The following is a 20,289-nucleotide window of genomic DNA, read 5'->3' as shown; positions in this document are numbered from 1 at the left end:
TCCCCGTCACGTGACGGCGCGCGTCCCGCCCCGAAAAGACGGGGGGGGGCGGTCGGTCACGTGGGCGGGGCGGCACGTGACCGCGCCGGCCGTTGGGCGCCTGTGTCGGCATGGCGGAGGACTGGCTGGTGGAGTCCCTGCGCCTGTGAGCGCCGCGGGATCCCGGCCCCGGTCCCCAGCAGCGGGCGGTGTCTGTCGGGGGGGAGGGGGCAGAACTGCGGAGCGCCGCCCCGTGCCTCAGTTTCCCCGTGTGAGCGGTGGGGCGATGACCAGGCTGCCCGCGAGCAAGCGGTTATGAGCGCCCCAGCTCCTGGGTCGGGGGTCCGGGCCAGGGCAGAGCTCGCCCCCGACAAGGGCTGTCCTGAAGCACAGGAGCTGGGGCTGCCGCCGCTGCACCTTCCTCCTGGCCCTGGCCCTGGCCCTGGCCCGCATTATATGCGGGGTTTGGGTCAGTGGCTCTCAGCTGCCCCCTCCCGCCGCACCCAGCCCTGCAAATTGCCCCAGCGCCGCTGCTCTAATGCGCTTTTCCTTGCTTTCAGCTACAACGATTTGCATGTGTTTGAGCTGCAGCAGCCGACAAGAGTCATTGAGTGGACGGGAGAAAAAAGTGAGTCGCTGCGCTTTGTGTGCTTGACAAAACTGGAAGCCACTAAGTTCTGAAATCAGCACCGGTATTTGTGAATGAACGCAGTGCTTGTGAAAGATGCCCGCGTAGCAGCCTGGGAGATTTTAACTCTTTTGTCACCCCATGGAAGTAGGTACAGCATTGGCAAACGCAGCATAGCTTTACAGAGGTTTGCGGAGATTTTGGATAGTTCATTAGTAGGCTTGAGAGGCGCTTGCAGTCTTGCTAAGTAATCTGTGAATGGGACAGATGGGGGGAGTAATACACGAAATGGTTGAGCGACATAAAAATGGGACACATCACAGGACACCAAGACAGACAAACAGTAGCACCAATGACGGACACAGAGAAGTAGCCCTAATTCTTCCTTGGCGGACTGTCTTCGTACAGCGAGCCTACTCCAAATACCAGCGGCTTGAGAGGCAATCTGTGCATTTACACAACTACTTGCCATAACTAACTGTAAAACTTATGATGTTTGTTGTTCTCATACACTTAATTTACTGCTACCTTAACTGTACTGATAAACGTGCACACCTAAATCCAGGCAAGAGTGGTCAATGGTGATTATGTGTTATATTTGTCTTGTGATTTTTCTAAGCAAGGCATTTTATTTTAAACAAATCAAGCATGAGCCCAGAGATACGGAGAATTTCCTCTAAATTGGTGTACCATCTGAATTTTAATTTCGGGCATTAGCCTTAATTTTCTAAATTCTGTTTTTACAGACCAACTTTTTGGTGGGAGGTATATGCTTTCAGATCACAAAGTTTTCCTTATCAGGGTTGGGGACCCTTGTTCATCTCTCACCATATACCCAGACATTGCCATCATGATGAAAGCTGCCTCCATCTGCCCTCTGTAATGCATACGTCACAGTCCAAGACTTTTTGAGATTGCAGGAGACTGGCTGAGATCTGGAGTCTAGTGCTTTGGTTGATTAAAGGTGCTGATGCCATAAAAGAAAACTGCGCTCCTTGTTTTCATCACCCACTTAGAACACATCTTCGCTACACTCTGAACAACAGGCAGAGATAAATAAAGGGGTTGCTGGGCACTCTCCTGTCAACTCCTGTATTCCACTAGAATGAGAAGCATAAGTTGTGTCAGTGGGACAGTGTTAGCTATTGACTTATTTCAGGGCGGTAAGTAGATCTAAGTATGTGTTGACTTCGGCTACATTATGCACATAGCTGAAGTTACATAACTTAAATCAACGGCTGAGTGGCCTTACCAGGAGCAGCAGTACAAAGGGATACAATTTTTTGTCAAGCTCATTCTGCTTTACATACAGTTTGCGAAATGCAAATTCTGTCCTTGGCTGCTGTTGGGCACTGGGGATGCTGCTGCTTGGAGGTGCCTCTCCTACACTGTCATGCGCTTTCACCACCTGCTCTCCTGCGCATAGCTCTACGTCCAGCAGAATTAGCTGAGTGTTACTAGGTGTGGGTCCCATCGGTGCCTATAGGCAAGTACTGTGTGCTGTACCTGAGACTGGGGTGTGACCATATGGAGACTAAAATGAGACAGGAAAACAAAAAAGGAGAAGTTTGTTGGGGTAAAAAGCACCCAGTAGAACAGGAGTGGGCGGTAATTTTTGATGGAGGGCCCATACCAAGAATTTGGAAAGCGTTCAAAGGCCTCACTCTTCCATGATACGAATGGAGGAGGTGTGGGGTCTGGGGTGGGGGTTGGATGCAGAAGGGAGCTTGGGATAATGGATTGGGGTGCTGGACTGGGGGGTAGAGTTTGGGTGAAAGATGTGATTGTGACCCAGGGCAGGGGTCTGGGATGCAACAGGGGGTTTAGGAGTTTGGGCTGTACCCTAGGGCAGGAGTGGGTTATGACCATTGCGACCTTGTGCAGGGTATGGGAAGGGGTATGAGTGCAGAAGGAGCAGAGGGTTAGGGTTATGCGGGTTGCTAGACAGGCAGAGGGAGGCTCTGGCTGAGAGACTTGCCTGGGTGGCTCCTGGCCAGCAGCCTTGCTGCAGCCCCACATCACTGAAAACTTGTCTTTTTCCTGTATCTCTCTGCTCCACACACCAGAGGGGTGGGGAAGGCTTAGCAGGCTGCTCCTGCTCACCAACAAAATCTCTGAGCTCCTGTTATCTGAAAAGCATAAACTGGCCAATGGGAGATGAGATAGTTAGGAAGTGGGCAGGAGCTGCATGTGAACCCTTCCCTTCCCTCCTGGACCTGGAGCGGAGAGCTACAGGGAGCAGGAAGCCGCTTAAATCAACGGCTGGCTGCTCTGTGCCTGAGGTGGCGCCCGTGGGCTGTGTCTTGCATGCCCCTTCAGTAGAAGGAAGAAATGGTTTAGAAAAGTGAGTCTCCTGCAGATGTAGAGGAGAATGGTAACTTGATCCTGCAGCAGCATGTTGTGGTTTGAGGCCGATTTCCCACAGAACAGCTGACATCCTAACCCTTAAATTCCATATCAGAAGCTTGTTCCAAAAGGATGACCTCGCTCATCCTGCCCTCTTCTTGTTGTTTCATTTGTATCTCCAGGTATCTGTGTCGCAGGATATGAAAACTCCCGAAGAAATGAAATTCTCCAGCTCCTGTTACCTCAAAAACTGTGTGTGAAAGAGAAGCAGGTGATGGTGACTCTATTCATTTCAAATTCTTTACCTCCAAATGCATGCAGCCAATAGGCATTTTACAGAAACCTGCCGAAAAACCCCGGGGCTCACTCCCTAAAGAACGTGCTGGCTGCATGTAGACGTGCCCTGACTAGATGATAAAGGTAGAACAAGCAGTGCATTGAGATCCCTCTCTGAAGGCATGGATGCATCTTGACATTTCTGTCTGCGTACAGCAGTGGGGCTGAGTGTGGACTGATTCGGCATAAGGCTGGGAGGAGAAAAGGAAGAACTGGCCTGATGAACTACATACCTCACTAAGTGCCCAGTCCTGCCAACTCCTTACATTCAGGTCCTCATGCAGAATAAGAATTCCTTGCTTTTCTAAGCACTTTTCTCAGTTGATCTCAAAGTGCTCTACTTCAGACATCATGTTCATCGTCTTCATTTTGCAGACAGGGAAACTGAAGCATAGTAGAGCAAAGCAGGTGGCTTTTAGGTTACCCAGCAAGCAAGTGACAGAATAAGGAATAGAACCCATATCTTCTGAGTGAGAGTCCAGTACTGTTACCCACCCAAATTCTCTTAGACGCACACTAGGGCATTCTCCTTCTCCAGTTCCTAGGGCTCAAGGTGTAACCCACTTGATTAAGGGACTTCTTCCCTTTCTGAGTTGCTAGGGTTCAGAGCATAGTCTTTGTGTCTTCACAGGACCCCTTTACTGGTGAAAGAGCTGTACACAGTAATATCCTTATTCTCTCCTTAGCAGCAATTACCAAGCAGAATATCAGCACTGAGCAAACAGTGCTATGTTCCCCAATCCTGATCATGCAGGCAGACTCTCCCTGTTGGCCAGTCGAGGTCAGTCTTGTCTGGATTCTCATTGCATGTCATGGTCATGCAGGGGATTCTTAGCAGCCCCAATCTTAGGCTGTTTTAGCAAATTCTTCTTCCATGTCTTTCCCCTCATTCTTCTGTTTCTTCTGCTGTTCTCTTTAGATCCCTAGTTTATATAGTGAAACTTGAGTCCTGCTTAGGTGTATCTTAGCCAGTCATTTTACTAAAATATTACAAAACAATTCTTCAGCCAATCCGAGCATATTGTAAAACAATTTTTTCATCAGTCATACACCACCCCCTTAATTGATTTACAGCTAGCAAAATGCGTTGTGAAACAGAGAGAAGAAATCAAAGATCCAGCCAGAGACCATATAGATAAATAATAGAGGAATGGGGACAATAAAATAGTAGACAAAAGGGAATTCACAAGCACAACTGGTAAGTGATTTCTTGCCAGACAGTCCAGTCAAACGAAGTTTTCTTTAAGCCTGTTAAGATCTGTTTATCTGGTGATGATGGGTACTATTAGAACAGGATAACCTTCTTAATTGCCTCTTGTGACGTGGTTTTAATGTAATTCAGAGGGAACATAAGGATGTGAGGTTCTGCTTTTTTAGCTCATGGCTGCAGAAAAAAGCCTCATCCTTACGCTTGTCCGTCCACTGAGCCATGTTGCCAACTGGGTGTCTGTCTTCATTTGAGCAGCTCTGCTCAGTTCTGACTCTTGGCTCTACCCTATGAACATAAACTTTTGTGGCACAGCAACAACTCAGCTTTGCACCCTTTGGTTTCTGAAAGGAAACCCATAGCATCTCCCTGCATGTATAAGAAACTTTGCAAATGCTTTGTATTGGTACCTCCTGTACCAGCTTGTGCTGTGCTCTTCACTGATCTCTGAAGCGCAGTGGAAACAGACTGGGCCAGTACTTAGATAGTAAACGTCCCAAGGTGCTGCAGGGAATGGTATTGGTTATTGGGTGGCATGTTTTCCACTGCCCAGTTTGCTGGCACACATGAATGGGGCACTCTGCTGCTGGAGATGCTGTCTGTTAGGTGAGCAGTAAATCCAAAGTCATAGCTACTAGTGAGAAATGCTTTGGAACCTGCAATGACCCCCAGTACTTGAATGTTAAACCTGGAACATGGCCACTCCCCAGCTGCAGTTGTCCTTTTGCAGTTGTATTAGATACAGAATTCCTCATGTCTTCTCTCAGATGGTTCAATGGTCATATGGAAGGCTTCTCCCCAGATCTGGGTGCAGAAACACTCCCTGTACTTGAGTTTGTTTTCATATGGCTTTGAGATCCTTCAGGGTGAAAGAGATTGCTTAAATCTCACGGTATTAGTTTTAACTGAGAATTTCAGCCCTCTACTTACTGCCCAGTTACCTTGAAAGGATGAAGGGATCTTGAACGTACTGGCATGTGCTAAATAACAGCATCTGTCTGCTGGTTTTAGGGCCTGTGTCCCGAGAGAGATTTCAAGGTCAAAGAGGGTGGATTTTCTGATCGCCCGGTGTACAGCCTACGGCATGTGCCAGAAACCAGGTACATGGATGGGGACTTCCTGGTTCCTGTTCAATGAATGCATGGGATTGGTTGTGTTCAGTGATAACTGCCCTTTCTCTGGCCAGCAAAAATGAATGTGCTGGGCTCTAAAGAGCCCCTCAGACAGGCCCCCTGCTCAGGGTTGTGCAGTAAAACAGGAAAGTATGTGAAATTCCCTGAGCGGAAAGCACTCTGGCTCCATCCTTCTCCCTTCAGTGCCATGCCAATTTCTTCTTTCACCTTCTCTTGCTGTTGCCCCAGTTCACTGTCTTCCTCCCTCACCCTTTCCTGTCTCCTCCCCAGTGGCCATCCCCTTGCATACTCTCCTCTGCATTCCATTGGTTCACTCCTTTATCTTCCTCCAGCTGACCTACCTCTCTGGGTTTATCTCCAGGACTTGCCCAGTACAGGTGCCTGAGGACCTCACCTGCTAAGCTACACCCTTCCCCTGCCTCCCCAGTACAGAACTGCTCGTGTGGGAGGGGGCATGGAGCAGCTGGCCCCGTCACTTGTGCTGTAGTGAGTCATGTGGGAGAGGAGAGCTCAGAGGAGCCCTTAGAAAGGGAACAGCTGTAGAGAAGAGGCAGTGATGGCAGAAACGGCTGACAGCTCTGGGGGGCAGAAGGGACTACCCTGGTGGTAGAATTTTTAGGCTGCAGCCCCTGCAAACAGCCTCCTTTACAGGAGCTAACAGCTTCTCCCTGTTCCCTATTCTCTTTCTGCGCTTCCTCAGATCACTCCCTGGGTGCTTTCCAGTGCTTTGCCTGCTCTAGTGTTACAGGCTGGGAGTCAGTTGCTGATATTATACCTGGGCTGGAATGAAAAAGCTGAGTAGCCCTTGGAGTCTCTTGGGTCCCAATGGCTCTCAAAGGACTCGAGCAACCTGCACTGTCTGCTGCGCCTCAGACTCTCCCCTCTCTGGGTCCGAAGTGTCCCATCCCGGGGGAGCACTGCATTTCGAGCAGATCTAGAGAAGCAGTTATTCCTCTTTGTTCGGCACTGGTGAGGCCACATCTGGAATATTGTGTCCAGTTTTGGGCCCCCCAGTATAAAAAGGATGTGGATTTGCTGGAGCAGGTTCAGCGAAGGGCAACAAAAATGATTAAGGGTCTGGAGCACAAGACCTATGAGGAGAGGCTGAGGGATTTGGGCTTGTTTAGTTTACGGAAGAGAAGACTTAGAGGTGATTTAATAGCAGCCTTCAACTTCCTGAAGGGGAGCTCTAAAAAGGAGGATGAGAAACTGTTCTCAGTGGTGTCAGATGGCAGAACAAGGAGCAATGGGCTGAAGTTGAAGAGGGTGAGGTGTAGGTTAGATATTAGGAAAATCTACTTCCCCAGGCGGGTGGTGAAGCACTGGAATGTGTTGCCTAGAGAGGTGGTGGATTCTCCATCCCCTGAGGTTTTTAAGTCCCCGCTTGACAAGGTCCTGGCTGGGATGACTTAGTGGGGGTTGATCCTGCTTGAAGCAGGGGCTGGACTAGATGACCTCCTGAGGTCCCCTGCAGCCCTGTGATTCTGTGTGATTCTGTTCTGCAAGGGTTTTCTTAGGGCCATTTGAGGGCCACGCAGACAGCCAACTTCTGTTATGTATTCACTCCTGCAGAGCTTCCCCACACCCCCAGTGCACCTAAGGGTGGGTCCTTCGCATTTGCTCATATCATTCTGAGGCTTGGTATGTGCTGCAAATACACTAAGCTAATGACTTTCCCTTGGCGGGGGGTGGGGAGGCGATCTGTGCCCCGGGTGCAGGATGGAAGTAACTGAGCCCGAGTCGTAGACATGATGGGAGGAAACAGAACAGCCATGGCTGTCATCACTGACCAGTCCTGAGGCAAAAAGCTACTTCCTGGAGAAACTTGTATCTGGTTTCCTTCTTTTCACAGCTGGCTGGTGACAAGTGGCCCACCAGATAGTTCCCTGCAGGTTTGGCAGTTGGCAGCAGAGGACACTGGTGAGTGCATGTCTGAACAGCTGTTACACAGGCGTAAGCTGGCAGGTGAACAGTCTGCCACTGAGTCCTCTCTGCTCAGCCCTTCTGCACCACTGGTGATGCGATAAATACTGTTGACAGCTCGCTCGGCCTTGCTGCACAAGGGTTGTAGCGCTTCCCTACTTTGGGGTCGTGTGACTTAATCCTGCCGTGGATGAGTGCTTGGAGGCTCTTGGCTGGAGGTTCTAGAGAAACGCAGAGTGCTGGTAATGCTGTTTATTGAAGTGCCCTGAAATTACAGAGCACAAAAAAGTCTCTATGGCCTGAATTTGCAAAGACACTGGGCATTATGGAGGGCCCAAGTGGAGACCCCCAGAAGTGAGGGATCTGCATGTCTGAGGATCAGGCTCTTTAGGGTGTTGCAGAGCCCTGAAAATCATTAGTTGCTGGAAACTTTGACCTGCATGTCTGGCATGAAATTGTTCGATAGAGAGCTGAAGTTCACCCAGAGCCAGCCGTGGTTCTGAGCCATCGTCTGAGCTCACTGTTGGAGAGAAGCTTCTGCTTGTATAAATCAGGTTATGTTACAGGTCCTGGAGCCCATATACAGCACGTTTCTGTGGCTACATTCAGATGATCTTCACTCAGAGTTCTTAGCCACATGGCTGAATCTCCTGTACTGCAGGTGGCCCTGGAGATGTTTAGGTGAAAGCACAGTGTCATGCTTCTACTGCTGGCATGTGCAGTACTGTCACTAGGCTGGCTGCTCAGCCCATTTACGCTAGAAGTGAGGATAGCTGGGATCTGTTCCCCTTCTGCCTTTGGTTTACTTTGGGTGGGTTTGTAAATCCCTTTCTCTTCCGTGCGAGTGCTTGTATTCACGGTTGTCCCATTCGTTTCACTGGCAGCAGTCTCCTAAGCAGAAGCTTTCTGCCAGGTGGCCAAGGGCTTTATGCTCTGACCCTTTGTGGCATACCGCAGATCACATCACTGCTCTGTGGCTCAGTTTCCCAACTTGTCAAATGGGGGTTTCTGGTGTTTCCCCTCTTTGTAAAGCGCTGTGAAGCCGATGGAAGAGGTGCCCTACATATTTATTGCAATTATTTTACTTATTCTGCTGTGTAGTGACAACAAGCGACCCATTCAACTCTCTTATCTTGGGTTTTCTAGATTTCCAAATCGACCATTTGACCATACCCACCCAACTGCTGTGAAGAGTACTTTTTGCCTTACGAGAGAATTTACAATAGCAAACGTGTGTTGAATTGTATTGCATCTTCACAAAACACTTCAGAAAGGTAATGCACTCCATCCTTGCACTATTACAGCGCAGTATGTGTCTTTTTCAAATAGATGTCATTCGAGCCGTTAGTACCATTCCTACAGAAAATGACAAGAAGAAACCTTGGGCTAAAATTGCAACCACTTTCACCAAAATCCCCTGTGTCGTTCATGGCTCAAGAGTCAACGATGTGCAAATTACAGAGATTGAATCAAAGAAAGCTATCTACACAGCAGGTATGTAAAGAAAAATCTGGTCTTGTTGCCTGGTGGGAGGGAATATTTCACAATAGACTAGCTGAACTGCATGCTCTTTAAATCAGTGGTTTTGAGTCCTTTTGGCAGTCACAGAAATTTTATCCTCGACCTTTCGTACCTGTTGACCCCATGTTGCAGCAGAGAATAGCTTTGGCTTCCTTCTTGAGCCATGAGGAAAGGGAGGTGGATGCAACACCATGAGCCCAGCTGTATCCTGTGAAACTGTGCTGTAGACCAACCATTCCTACGCCCTGATCTGGGCTAGAGAATTGTACCTATAAAACCCCCCTTTTTGGAGCACAGCCTGGTGTATGTCCCTAATTTTGCTGCCTCCTGACAAAATCCACCATCTCTTCCAGTGTAGCTTTTTCCCTTTTCAGGGTAACACAGCTATCCAGGCTGGCAAAGCTCTGTTGGCACCATGACAGTATGAACATGCCTGTACCAGCATAAGTAGTCCCTCCACTGCAGTCCCACAATGCAACATTCCCTTAGACTGATCTGTCTGCTAGCACTTCAGAACTCTTCCCTGGGGGTGCCATTTAGGAACTTAAATCTCACTGTAAATCAGTGGACCTTAACCCCTTTTGTAAACTCTGTCCAAAGCCAGGAAAATTCCATATTCCTTGATCCAGGTTCTTTCATTTACTCAGTAGATGGGACTACATAATATCTCATAAGGCAAAACACTTAGCAAGTAGTGGTCAGTTACTCGGCTGGGGGAAGCTCATCAGGAATCTCTCAGCACAGGTGGCTCTGCTCCCTCAGCAGTACAGGGTTAGTGTTCATTCACATCGGTCTTTTTTAGCTTTTTAGTTACATTATGTTTTCTTGCTCTCTCAAAGATGATTAGTCTGCAAATTCTTACACAGATGCAGTTCTCTTTACACTTACTCTGATAAACACCTTCAGAACACTCTCTTAAAATTCATAGCAGGCTTCTGTCAGGCCTAGCTGTGTTTCTACTTCCGACAGACCCACCACCTGAGGGACAGTGCTTGTATTCAGTGTGCACCACCATTAGAAACAGGCTGCCAGCTGTGGGTGCTCTGCTAATCAGCTGGGCAGCATCTGACTCTGCTGGGTGGCCACTCAGGTCTCAGAGGGGATCACGTATTCCCCAGGCTAGGAAGAATTAAAGTGTAAACCAGTCCCAGTGGCTTACAGACACCCAGCAGCTGGTCTGGTTGTCCTGAGGGGCATTAGGAAGTTCAGGTCTATAGCAAAAAATAGCTGGCATCATGGGGTTCTGCGTTGCTGCCATTCTATCAGTAGCATTGCTCTCAGTAGCAAGGAGGAGGGAATAGCTGTGAGGCTTATAGGCACTTTGGTGCAGGGGGGATTTGGAGCAGCCTTGTGTCGGAGATTTACCTGTGCCAGTCCTTTGCCCAAGGGTTTGCCTCTGCCCCCTCCCAGCAATATACTTATTATCTTGGCTGTTCATGAGCCTAGCAGGTGTCACCAGGCATCCCCTGGAGTCTGAGGTTCTCTTCCTCCTCTCTTAGCCTCTAATTTCAGCGATGAGCTCAGCGGCCTGGAATTCCTGGACTGTCACACTTTGCTGGCCTGCTGCATGAAGGGGCAGCTGTGCTTGGCAGATGTTCGGCAGCCGCAGAGTCCCCTGGGTGACATGTCCGTCCCTTCAGCCCTCGATGGGGAGCAGTGGTGCATGGGCGTCAGTCCTGGCCTGCCAGCCTCTGATGTAAATGCACCTGCCATAGCCCGCCTCTCATCTGGAGGGCAGCTCGTGCTAACGGACCTGAGAAATATCCCAAAGCCTCTGAAATCGGCAAAGTGCAAAGTTTCCGCAGCCAGTCCTGGTGCGGAGTTCCTGTGCGTCTCTTGGGCTCCTGCTCTGGATGGCTGCCTCGCTGTTTCAGGTAACTCGTGGGGGAAGGGGATTTGTCTCCCATGTTTTCAGCTCTGGTTGACTTTTCATGAAAGCCTGGTCCCATGGTGAGCTGTGTACTCAAGGTGCCCTGCTGACATGAAGACATCTAACCCCCAAGTAATTTTTAATGGGCTCATGCCCTATTTTAGCTTTGGATCTTACTCCATTTTCATTCACTATGTTAGGGGTCCAGTCGCCACCAGCCTTCTTGTGAAACCCGAAAGAAAGACATGGATGGTAATAAGTTGATGAGTAACAGTCAACATGGATTTGTGATGAACAAATCATGACAAACCAAGCTGATAGCTTTCTCTAATAATGTGGTATATACTGACTTTAGCAAGGTTTTTGATACTATCTTGCATGACTGTACCTTAAACAAACTAGGGAAGTAACAGCCTAAGTGGAGGGACTATAAGGTGGGTGCAGAACTGGTTGGATAACCATTCCCAGAGACGAGTTATCACAGGAGTTTGTTCTGGGGTGGGCTGTATTCAGTTACCATCCATGATTTAGCAACTGTCAGTGACACAGTACTCCTATAAAATTTGTGGGTGATGCTAAGCAGAAAGGAGTTGCAAGTGCTTTGGAGGATAGGATTAAAACTCAAAATGATTTGGACTGGCTGGAGAAATGGTCTGAGACAAATAGGTTGAAATTCAATAAGGACAAAATGCAAAGAACTGCACTTAGGATTAGTCACCGGCACACGTACAGAATGGGATATGACTCTTAGAACAGCGCTCTGCGCAAAAGGGTCTGGAGGGTCACTGTGGATCATAAGCTAAATATGAGTCATTAGTGTGATGCTGTTGCAAAAAAAAGAAAACATCTTGCTGGGATGTATCAGCAGGAATGTTGTAAACCAGACACAAGATGCAATTCCAAAATAAGAGCAGTCGTTCTTCCACTCTGTACTGCGCTCTGATTAGGCCTCAGCTGGAGTATAGTGTCCGTCCCGGGTGCTGCATTTCAGGAAGATGTAGGCAAGTTGGAGAAAGACCAGAGAAGAGCAACAAAAACGAGCAAAGGTCTAGAAAAGGTCTGTGAAGGAGGATGGAAGACAATGAGTTTTGTAATCTGGAGAACAGAAAACTGAGGGGAATGTAAGTTTCCAAGAATGTAAAGGATTGTTTCAAGGGAGAAAAAATGTTCTTAATGTCTGAGTTCAGGACAACAGGCAATGGACCTAAATTACAGCAAGGGCAGTTTAGATACCAGTAGTAAAAACTGGAATAAATTGCCCAGGCAGGCTGAGGATTCTCTGTCATTGGTGGTTTTTAAGAGCAGGTTAGATCATAGAATCATAGAACACTAGGACTGGAAGGGACCTCGAGAGGCCATTGAGTCCAGCCCCCTTCCCCCATGGGAGGACCAAGTACTGTCTAAACTATCCCTGATAGACATCTATCTAACCTGCTCTTAAATATCTCTAGCGATGGAGATTCCACAACCTCCCTCGGCAATTTATTCCAGTGTTTGACCACCCTGACAGTTAGGAACTTTTTCCTAATATCCAACCTAAACCTCCCTTGCTGCAGTTGAAGCCCGTTGCCTCTTGTTCTATCCTCAGAGGCCAAGAAGAGCAAGTTTTCTCCCTCCTCCTTATGACACCCTTTTGGATACCTGAAAACCGCTATCATGTCACCCCTCAATCTTCTCTTTTCCAAACTAAACAAGCCCAATTCTTTCAGCCTTTCTTCATAGGTCACATTCTCTAGACCTTTAATCATTCTTGTCGCTCTTTTCTGGACCCTCTCTAATTTCTCCACATCTTTCTTGAACTGCAGTGCCCAGAACTGGACACAATACTCCAGCTGAGGCCTAACCAGCACAGAGTAGAGCGGAAGAATGACTTCTCGTGTCTTGTTCACAGCACACCTGTTAATGTGTCCCAGAATCATGTTTGCTTTTTTTGCAACAGCATCACACTGACTCATATTTAGCTTGTGGTCCACTACAACCCCTAGATCCCTTTCTGCTGTAGTCATTCCAAGACAGTCTCTCACCATTCTGTATGTGTGAAACTGATTGTTCCTTCCCAAGTGGAGCACTTTGCATTTGTCCTGATTAAACTTCATCCTGTTTACCTCAGACCATTTCTCCAATTTATCCAGATCATTTTGAATTATGACCCTACCCTCCAAAGCAGTTGCAACCCCTCCCAGCTTGGTATCATCTGCAAACATAATGAGCTTACTTTCTGTGCCAATATCTAAATCATTGATGAAGGTATTGAACAGAACCGGTCCTAACGCAGACCCCCTGCGGAACCCCACTTGTTATACTTTTCCAGCAGGATTGAGAACCATTAAGAACTACTCTGAGCACGTTTATCCAGCCAGTTATGCACCCATCTTACAGTGGCCTCATCTAAATTGTATTGGCCTAGTTTTTAATAAGAATATCGTGCAAGACTGTATCAAATGCTTTACTAAAGCCTAGGTATACCACATCTATCGCTTCTCGCCTATCCACAAGGCTCGTTATCCTATCAAAGAAAGCTATCAGATTAGTTTGACATGATTCGTTCTTTACAAATCCATGCTGGCTGTTCCCTATTGCCTTACCACCTTCCAAGTGCTTGCAGATGATTTCTTTAATTACCTGCTCCATTATCTTTCCTGGCACAGAAGTTAAGCTGACTGGCCTGTAGTTTCCTAGGTTATTCTTATTCCCCTTTTTATAGATGAGCACTATATTTGCCCTTTTCCAGTCTTCTGGAATCTCTCCTGTCTCCCATGATTTTCCAAAGATGATAGATAAAGGCTCAGATACCTCAGATACCTCCAGCTGTCTGAGATGGTCTAGTTATTACTTACTGTTGCCTTGACTGTGGGGATTGGACGAGATGACTGACTGAGGATCATTCTGGTCTGGTCCCCAGCTCCCCTGCCGTCCCCTCACGGGTGCCTTAGTCAGTTTCCTGGCTCCCCTGCTTTGCACAGGAAATTTGACTTATGCAGGGGTTGCTAGAACACAACCCCCACATAAGCTGGGGGTCTATTGTAGTTGTCACCCAGTAGTATGCAAAGGGCTAGTTTCCTCTACTACTTAGAATATTAACTCATGCTGGTGAGTTTATTTATATTTAGCTTGTGATCCACTATGACCCCCCCCGACCCTTTTTTGGAGAGTTCCATTCTAGATGGTCACTTCCCATTCTGTGGAAGCTGTTGGTAAATGGTGCCTGTTCGTCAGTGCCATCTGTGTCCATGTATGCTGATTTAGGATCCCAGGGAGGTACCTGTTGGGGCACCATGACATGAGGTCTTGTTTCAGCTTGGATGGTACAAAATGTAGCTAACTGACTTCTAAGGTAACCTGAGCCTGCACTGAGTTCTTTCCAGCCAGGGATAAATGACACATGGACTGTAGCCTGTTAGATCTCCCCTGTCCTGCATGAGTGAAATCCATGAACAGGAGCATCGGGTTACTCACACTGCAGCTGGCTGTTTCTATAGTCTGTTCTTTTTTATCCTTTTGACAAAGGTTTCGATGGGACTGTTGACATCTATGACACACAGGACTGGTCTATGTCTGGTGGAGGAGCAGAGCCATTGTTTAGTCACAAAGGACATATCTTCAGTGACATGGACAGTGATGGAGAGACTCCCATAGTTACAACACACGCTTGGCATCCATGGAAACCAAGAATGTTGTTGTCAGCAGCAAGTGATGGCTCCCTGCATGTCTGGGACTGGGCTGAATTTCACAACAACAGTTAGCGAAAACTGATTTTTTTTTCCTGTATTTCCACTCTAAAATCTGCCACCCTTGCATGTGGCCATCTGTAAGGCACTCTAGATGGCAGATAAATGTTCAGAGTAAGTTTTACCCTTTGGGTTATTTAAAATGTAAGAATTTTAAACATATGTTTCATTTTTTGCCATTGATCCTATTTTACTTGTTGGGTCCCCTTCATGTGGCCTGGCGCTCTCACTGTTCTTCAAAGATGCTGGGAGCTAACTTGCAACACCGTGGAGGAAAATTTGCTACTTAAACCAGCAGCATTTCAGGAAAGTTACTTTATACCATGTGAATAGCTCTGCCCGTGAAGCGAGTGGACTGGTCATTCAACACCTGTGATTCCTGTGATGTACACAGCACAAATGCACCTAACTCAATTTTGAAGGGGCTTTTGATCTCTTTTGTGTAACTAAGGCCAAGAAAGCGTGGTTGCTGATATCCTGTAGTGGAGTCATAGCACTTTGCATCAGGCTAAGTGTCTGATCATTTCGGCTGCTGCTCATTCAGTTGGGCTGCAGATGAAGGCCTTATCCTTCCTGTACGGCTACAGACCTTTCAACTGGCCACAGAAAAAAGGCTGTGTTTTTACACTGGGTAACCTGCCTGCTGCACATCATATTCCGTGTCTTTGCCTATAGCAGGCAGCTCCCAGCGCAGTGACAGCTGGCTTAGTGACAGTGAGCTCAGCCATACGGCAAGGGGGGCTGCCCCAGCGCTCAGGGATAACAGGTGGATCGCAAGAGGGAAGCATCATCAGTCGGCTCTGGGGCCAGGCAGGGAATCACGGGCTGTTCTAATCATTCTCGGTACTGTAGCCTCAGCCGGAGCCTGTGAACAGCACTGCTCAGCTCAGCAAGCGCCTTGCAGTGTCGTGGTGGGTTGGAGCTGACAGGGAGGACCTAGGAAGATGACAGCAATGGATTGGGAAGCTGGGACTGGTTCAAGGTGCCAGGTGATGAGGAAAGGGGCGTGAAAAGAGGCCACAATGGAATGGCTGCTCCAGGGGAAGGCAGCTAGTTGAAGGCCATAAAGGCAGTCAGTGCCATTAAAAAGTGGCATGTTCACAGCGGACCTTTCTCACATCCTGGGCAGTGGCCTGGGGAAGTCTGGTTGTGTGAGGCCTGCCCCGCAGCCAGCATCCAAGTGGGGGCTGGTGATAGGAATGGAAAATCAGCACAACCAGGGTCCACAGTTAATATGTACAATGGGGATATGAAGCAGAGGACTTTGGAGCCTAACTGGTCTCCAGTTATCAGAGCCCAGAGTGACACCTAAGGCTGCTGCAGGGGTCTTACCCTGGCCTCTGGCATGCCTGGCCCTGGACACCCATGGCACAATGGCTGGAGTCTGGGCTGGAGGAACCTGAGGGCTGGTCCAGTCTGGCAGTACCTCTGCTTCAGCCCCAGCCAGCTGGGTATCAAAGCCTCAGGGAGAGGAGGTGTTCTTGTCCCATGAGGGGGCCTGGCAGCAGAGCACAGCTCCCTTCCTCTAAGGCAGGGAGTTAAAAGCCAGCAGAGCTTGGGATGCCAGAGGGGAAGACAGACAGAGACAAGGGTTCCATGGACAGATGGGTGGTGTATATGCCAGACTTAATGCAGGCTGCAGCTCTCTCTTCTTGGGAGGGCTGGCTCTGTAGGAAAAGCCCCCGCGCTCTCACCGCCCCCTCCTGCTGGGCTGCACTGCGGCGGCAGGGCAAGGGGCAGGGCCTGCACCATCTGTCTGAACTGGTTTGTCGCTGAGCTGGGACACAGCTGATGCTGCCTGGGGCTCAGGCCCTGTCACCACAGCTACTCCCACCGCCACCCCCCTGTCTCAGACAGCTCAGGCCAGAGCCCAGGGGGTGGGGTCCTGCTCCTGGTAAAATCAGGGGTGAGACTGGTGTATGGGAGATCAAGCAGCAGAAGAGATGGGGAGAGGGGCCTGGTTGTCCCTTCAGAGACCCCTGCATCCGAGCTGTGAGGCCCAGTCTGCCTTGCCACTCCCACCCCCTGCTGTGCTGCTCAGGAGAATGGTCCTGGCCTATCCAGCACACAGCACCCGCTGCCCCCGGGAAAGGGCAGCAGCGTTTGCTGTGCTCACTGCCCATAGGGAGGAGGTAACATTGTTACCAGGTGAAGCGTTTCCTTAGGATATGCTGGGTGTGACCACAGGCGTTCAACACCTTCGCCTAGGGCGGGGTGGGGCAGGGCAGCCCATGTGAGTTGTTTGATGCCATTGTGGAAGGATGGGGGACATGGACCTTGGGCCTTCTCGGCTGCTTCAGCATCCAACACTGAAGGAGATTGGCTGGCTCCTTCATAAAGGCCCTAATTTAGGCCCAACTCCGCTTTCAGCAGCAGCATCTGAAATCCACACTAACGCCACTGTGGCCAAGTGGGGAGAGCCCCTGCAGGTGTTAGTGATGGACACATACAAACTGGAACACCACAGACCGGGGGAGGCTGAGCTCAGGCCCAGTGGCAGCTCAGCACTGCGGGACCTGAGTGTGCCCCCATGGAACGCCCAGAGTCCTGGGAGCAGTGGAGAAATGGGAAGAGGCACGTTGAAATGGGAGTGCCATGGACACCAGGCAGGCCCAGCCCTGGGCTGAGTAAAAGTTTTAGGCTGGAGTCGGTGGGTACAAGTCTCTTGAGCCAGGCCTGAGGAGCCAGTGGCAGTGGGACCTGGGTTAACCAGGAGTGAGAAGTGAGGCAGATGCCCTACCCACCCCACCCCAGGTACGAGAAATGCCAGGCCTAGTGTTACGCAGCACAGGCCACATGCTGGACTCTTCACTGAAAGTCAAATAGCACCAGGGGGCTCCATGCACTAGGGCTGACATGGCTGGAGGTACCACAGCCTGTACACGTGTAAGGCTTCAGGGGCTGTCAGCAGCGGGCATGGCTGTGCAGCTGGCAGCATGCAGTGCCATTTGGGCCAAAGCAGCTCCTTACGCTGGTGTAAGTCTGGACTCACTCACTGCTGGGGGGAGGGGGTGGCTTTCAGCTTTACACCAGTGTAACCTAGTCAGCACTTGCCCCTTAATGGCCTCATTGGCAGGTTCCAGATTCCAAAATACTACGCCTTAGGATCAGCATTCCCTGGAAGCCGAGGGCTCAGGTGGTACCCAGCAGATTAGCAGAATGCCCACAGCTGGCAGCATGTGTGTCCCCCCCCCGTGCCTTGGTGCACAGAACAAAATCATTCCACCCATGGATGGAAAACAATCAGAGGGACTCCTGCTGAGGATGCAAAATAAAGCCACCGCAGGGCTCTGGTTTCTTCGCTGGGTTTAATAAACTAGAATAATTTATTGGACAGAACACAGAAATGTCACAGACACGGGGCGAATCCAAAGAAGCAAGTTATCAAGGACCAGTACAAAGGAACCACTTTACCAAAAGTACCACATTGCCCAGTCAGGTGACCTGAAAATAACAAAGGGGTGGGCGGGCTGGCTGGCTTTGCGACTCACTCCAGCGCTCCGGTGGTGGGGTCACTGCACGGCTCCCGAACGGGCATACTGAGTGCCCGTGAGTAACGACTATGGGCAAAGAGCTCTCGTTATTAGAATTTGCTCCCTGCTGTGTGTGCTACTGGCTCCATGAGTGGTTTGGGGCCGGGACAGGTGATCCCCTACCTGCTATTGCAAGGTTATGGTTTTCTCCCCCAAGGCTGGCTTTGCTACTGCTTTCATGCAGTGGGATGCTCCAGAGCTTACCAGCCCACTCGCAAACCTCAGAGCTGCTAGGCTTAAGCAAGAGGGCACAGATGGCTGTGAGAGCACCGGCCGTTCCCTGCTGGCACGTGCAGCTGCCCCAAATCCAGCACGCAGGGCAATTTTGCAGGCCTGGTGAGGGACGTGACACGCTCTTACAGGCCTGAGCCAAAACCCACGAACGTCAAGCAGGGGCTTACTGCCCTCCTGTTTGTTTCGGAGGATGTGGTTCAGGCCCATGGGGCTTGTCAGTGGGTCACGCAAAAGCCTGCCTGTGCAGGTCTGAGCTGTGTTACACCGAGGAGTGCTGCAGCAGCGGCGTTTAGGGGAGGTGCGGGCGGCCAGTGGGCACTGTGCTTGCTTTACACCTACGCAAATGCGATCAGCAGCTGCTGGGTGCCGGAAATAGCTGCATGGGGGAGATGCTCAGAACCACTGAAGCAAACTGTAGCTCTGGTACCTAATGGCCTCCCCTGCAAATTGCGGGCACGCTGCAGCACTGACGGCTGTGCGCCCGTTGCCCTTGTGGGAGCTGAAGCTGGTAGAATGAATGTCTGGTGTGGCTGGCAGAGGGGACTCGCTAGAAAAGTAGGTCATGGGCAGCCAACAGTCAAAGTAGCGCCCCCCCCCCCGAGAACACACGTCCCCACCCCACCCTTTGAGGTACAGCTCTGTAGCCTTTCTTAGCATTTGCTACAGAGATTTTTCCTCGGCCGCACCCACCAAACCAGAGCAGGCCCAAGAGAACCGGGGCATGAGGCTGCTGCTCATGTGCTTGCTGCTGAGCGAGAGCTTAGCTAGTGCTGGATTCAAACCAGCATCGCCAGCCTGGCCTCAGCCCTGCAGGACAGTCAATGGCCTTGTTGCCAGCTGCTGCCTGCGTGCTGCCCTCCTCCTGGGTTCTGCCCTGGGGAGTGACTGATGTGGCAGTGGCCTGCTACAGACTATTCTGGCCCAAGGGGAAAGGGCTTCCCTTGCCCCAGTTAGAGGCGGGCTAATGCCTGAAGCATGCAGGTTTTTAGCCCTTCTAAGGATCGTGTAATTTTTAGCCCCTCACCTGAAATTGTGGCTGATGTCATGTGGCAGTCCAAGCTCGCGCTCTCTCTCTCTCTCTGTGTGTGCGTGTGTGCGTGTGTGTGTGTCCGTCCCCGTCCCACCGGTAATGGAAGTGGCTCATTCCCTTTCTCCAGCCCACTGTTTCGCATGGCTTCCTTATGTCCCCTCTTACTTAGTTCCACCCTGGTGTCCAGCTCACCTTCTCATCATGCTCGTCACCTGTTTAAGGCCCCTGTGGTTTTTGCTCTTTTGTGACTGAAGGGGACCTGATCTAAACACCTTCTCTTGGGGCGTACGATCATTTCAGCATCATTTTCCTGTCCCAGTTCTCAGGCTTCCCTAACATTGTATGTCCCATGTTTGCCGCACATGGAGTAGAGGAGTTCCCAAACCTGCAGTTCAGGTTTTTCTCCAGCTTGTGGCCAGGTTGTTGATGAGTAGATAAAGTGGCGTGGTTCAATGTGCAGCACCTGGCACTTGTCCGATTGGCAGACCTGATAGTCTTCTCTGACCTAAGTAATCATGCGTCCCCTGCAGATTTTGCTGCCTTGTTGCACAGTCTCTTTTCCAGCCCACTGATTCGTGTAATGAACAGTGCTCATCCCAGGACAGGGCCACGGCTTAGGTGCTGAGTTCCTCTCTTGCAGAGTGGTGACGCTGCACCAGTTTACGCCAGCAGTGGCCAAATATTGCCCCATGTCAGTCATGCCACAGGTGCCTCCGTGGAGAGCTGGCATGCCAGAGTACAGGCCCCCCCCCCCCCCCGCCCCCAAACATCCTGGGAGAACGTGTGTAACGCCAGAAAATTACCCCATTGTCTGCACACCT

At 50.0% G+C, this 20,289-nt stretch overlaps 1 protein-coding gene across 1 annotated transcript; it reads left to right on the top strand.

Moving 5' to 3' along the window:
* The first annotated feature begins 32 nt into the window (after positions 1-32).
* On the top strand, positions 33-15,092 carry WDR73 (WD repeat domain 73). Its single transcript, XM_074976052.1, has 8 exons — positions 33-145; positions 540-607; positions 3,136-3,224; positions 5,508-5,596; positions 7,482-7,549; positions 8,882-9,046; positions 10,573-10,947; positions 14,451-15,092. Exons 1-8 carry the CDS (start codon positions 111-113, stop codon positions 14,684-14,686), a joined length of 1,125 nt encoding a protein of 374 aa, XP_074832153.1. The 5' UTR covers positions 33-110; the 3' UTR covers positions 14,687-15,092.
* The last annotated feature ends 5,197 nt before the right edge of the window (positions 15,093-20,289 follow it).

The sequence above is a fragment of the Carettochelys insculpta genome, chromosome 1 (genome assembly GCF_033958435.1).
Source record: "Carettochelys insculpta isolate YL-2023 chromosome 1, ASM3395843v1, whole genome shotgun sequence".
Lineage (NCBI taxonomy): Eukaryota > Metazoa > Chordata > Testudines > Carettochelyidae > Carettochelys > Carettochelys insculpta.
Note: the sequence above shows the minus strand (reverse complement) of the source record. Positions and strands in the feature narration are given on the sequence as shown.

Excerpts from the sequence above, each read along its gene's own strand:
- WDR73 (XM_074976052.1), top strand. The coding sequence starts at position 111 with ATGGCGGAGGACTGGCTGGTGGAGTCCCTGCGCCT. Across the intron at positions 5,597-7,481 it reads CGGCATGTGCCAGAAACCAG|CTGGCTGGTGACAAGTGGCC; the intron begins GTACATGGATGG and ends TTCTTTTCACAG. Across the intron at positions 7,550-8,881 it reads GTTGGCAGCAGAGGACACTG|ATGTCATTCGAGCCGTTAGT; the intron begins GTGAGTGCATGT and ends TTTTTCAAATAG.